Below are 3,180 nucleotides of genomic sequence, written 5' to 3' on the forward strand. Positions count from 1 at the left end.
GGGGTGGGGCGGGGTTGACGCTGGAGGGGTGGGGCGGGGTTGATGCTGGAATCTGAGCAATTTTACTCACGCCGATTGGCGCAGAACCATCAGCGGGCTGCTGCATTCGACGTCTCAGACCGATCAGAACCCATGTCTTTCTTCCTATGCGAATCATTTTTAGGCGAGTGTGTCTGGAGCTGGGTTGGAGTGTGTAGCTCAGCAGCTCTTGTGCGCTGGGGGGTGCTGGCCTTGGCCGGTCCTGCAGCTTCCGGCCCTGCAGCTGCTAATCGCCCACCTGTAGCCGTCGTCTGACAGCAGCTGAGTCAGCAGGTCCGTAGTCGTGATCATGTACGCCCCATCGGGCCTGAAGGCCGGGGCGCGGAACACATCCGATCCGTAGATCCGTCGGCCCTCCAGACCATATGTCAGGGGGTCAGCAAAAAACTTGCCGGTCTCATCTGCTGGCGGCGGGTCAAAGGAGGGGCCCGGCGCTGGCGGCGCCGGCGCGGAGGGCGCCGGCGCGGCGGATGCCGTGCCGGCCGCGCGTGCGGCGGCGGCGGGCGGTTGCGGGTCACCGGCTGGCGCGGCGAAGGGGCAGCGGCTTGCGAGGGTGAGGCTGCAGCGGCGCCTGGAAAGATTTGAAGGCCGTTGTGACCTCGTAGCCACGCTGGTCCTCGCGCTCAGTTGCATTGCGGTACTTTTCCGCTCGTGCTGAGTCGCGGGAATCTACTGTTTCGACTCATATACAATAAAGTCAAATAATTAGTGTGGTTTTAAATGATCAGAGTTGAACTCAACTCAGACATTGCACGGGTGATCATCAGGTGATCGGGTGAGTGATGCAGGCAACCACGCTCGTAATGAGCGAACCTGAACCTGAGACCCGCAGCGTGACGGGGCGTGCCAAGCAATACCATGGTCATAAAGCAATTGCGCAGTCCAGGCTGTGAGCTCGTCACCGTTGGTAGCACGGCCTGTGCCACAACCCGACGTCACCAGGTGCGAGGCAGTCTGTTTCTTACTCACACCGTATCCTTGCACCTGGAGGCCCCAGATATCCTCAGTTGCAGCTTAATCACGGATTTCGAGGGTGTCGACAATGCGCCACACCCGCTGCCACAGCACCACGGCCTGAAAACCTCCACGTACCGGGCCATCGCCACCCCTTGCAACTGACCACCGGGCCCCGCGCCGGCCCACCAGCGTCGCAACTTCTCCGCCCCCCGCGTGGCCCGTGCTGCCCGGGGCTGCCTCTGCAGCTTGCTCCTTCGTTATGCGGTGCCGCCCGCAGCCGCTGCCGGGGCCAGCCGCTGCGCCGCGACCGGCCGCACACGCGCACACCCAGCGGCGTCGGTGGGCCCCCTGACACTTACAAATCACGCGTCCCATCCTTCCCGAAGAATGGGCGGGGTTGTAGATGAGGCCACCCCAGCCCCAGTCAGGTGGAGGCTGCCACAGCGACTTGTTTTCGACTTTACTCGAGGCCTGCTTGGCCGCAAGGGGCCCACAACGGTGCCACACAGCAGCAGAAGTTGATGAGGGGAGGATTCATCAAAGCGGGTCATGAGGTGCTGCTGGACGTGTGGGCCCGGGGTGGGGCCAGCAGCGGGCCCGGCAGGAAAGTGAGTGCCCTCAAGTTGGGGCGGGAGACGCCTGCGAAGGCGACGAAAGCAATCAGGCGCCGCAGGCGCAAAGGGGACGACAGGGCAAGGCAGCGCAACAAAATGCAGAGAAGGCCCGCCGCATTGAAAGCACAGTGAGGCGCGAGGGCGCTGGGCCCTGGAGGGCTGAACGGAAGAGAGCCGCGTGCGGCAGCAAGGCCGGCCGCGGCCGCAAGCAACCGGGGGGCACCGCCGCACCGGCTGCGAGCCCGGCAACTGGGAACGCCACAGGGTTGAAGACGAGGACAGAGAGCAGAGCAAACTAAACACGGTCGGGCGGACCCCACAACACCACCACCACCAGACACAACAGCGCCCTGCCCGCCGCGGCGGCCGGCGCCAGGGCGCGCGCGCGCGCCGGCCGCCGGGGTGCGGGCAGCTGACCTCGCGGCACGCGGCCGCGGCCGCGTGCACGGCGCCCGCTATCCCTTGCGCTCGAACTGCCAGGCGAGGGGGCCGCAGCTCGAAGGCCGCGGCCGCGACCGCGGCGCCGCGCGCCGCGTGCGGCGCTGCCGTCCCTCTTGCGCCGCCACCCCTCTTGCGCCCCGACAGCGGCCAGGCCGCGGGGTCGCACGGTGGACGGCGCGCGTCATCCCTTGCGCTTCGAGAGCCTCCAGGCCACAGGGTCGTTGTATTTGTCGTAGAGCGGCTCGATGCGCTCCCAGCGCTTGCGGCGGCTGAGGCGGTGGGCGTCCGCGGGCTTGAAGAAGCGGGGGGCCAGCTCCACGAGCCACTGCGGGTCAATGTGCATCACCTGGGTGGGGGGAGTGTTGAGTGTGTGCGTGTGCGTGTGCGTGTGTATTTGTGATTTGTAACAGTGTGTATTTGTGTGCGTGAAGTTGTGTGCGTGTGTGTGCACGCGTGCGAATACATGCGTGCGTGTGTCAAGGGGGGCAACCGTACACGAGGGGGGCTTTCTTTGCTGGGGGGACTGATTAAACGGATTCGCAGTGAGGACGGCCGATCAGGGCCTGTCCCCCCCTCCCCAGGCCAGCCGGCCCGCCTGCCTGCAGACAGGGGTGCCGCAACTGTGGAGCGGCGGCAAAAGAGCACGCAGGCAAGCGCCCCTGGTCCCCGCCGGCCCGAGCCCAGCCGACTGACGGCCCCCCAGAACCGCCAGGTGTGTGGCCGAGGCCGAGGCCGTGGGCGGCAGTCCGGCAGTCCGGCAGTCCGCACCTCGCGCATGTACTCCTTGGTGGTGAGCACGAGCTCGTGGTAGATCACCCAGTCCGGCTGGGACTGGAAGACGCTGCTGCTGGGGTGGATGTACACGGGCTGCTGCTCCACAATGGTCTGGAGTTTGGGGTGGGTGGTTGTGATTGTGTGTATGTGTGTGTGTATGTGTGTGTGTGTATGTGTGTGTGGGTGTGTTTGTTTGTTTTGGGGGAAGGCAAATGGTTGGTACAGGTGAGTGCTCGCGCTGCCTCGCGATCAGAAGACAGGGCGCCAACGGGGCCCGACGGCCACCGTCCCCCTTGTACCAGCCCGCCGAGCCCGACCCCCACCCCTTCAAGGCACAGGCTGTGCCGTCCAGCCC

At 65.7% G+C, this 3,180-nt stretch overlaps 1 protein-coding gene across 1 annotated transcript; it reads right to left on the minus strand.

The window, feature by feature from the left end:
* Window positions 1-2,232: 2,232 nt before the first annotated feature.
* Window positions 2,233-2,828, minus strand: MNEG_2626 (ATP-dependent RNA helicase dhx8; the record flags this gene model as incomplete). Its single annotated transcript, XM_014048902.1, has 2 exons — window positions 2,233-2,397; window positions 2,820-2,828. The coding sequence occupies 2 exons, from the start codon at window positions 2,826-2,828 to the stop codon at window positions 2,233-2,235; spliced, it is 174 nt and encodes a 57-aa protein (XP_013904356.1).
* Window positions 2,829-3,180: the final 352 nt, after the last annotated feature.

Source organism: Monoraphidium neglectum (genome assembly GCF_000611645.1).
Source record: "Monoraphidium neglectum strain SAG 48.87 unplaced genomic scaffold scaffold00302, whole genome shotgun sequence".
Lineage (NCBI taxonomy): Eukaryota > Viridiplantae > Chlorophyta > Chlorophyceae > Sphaeropleales > Selenastraceae > Monoraphidium > Monoraphidium neglectum.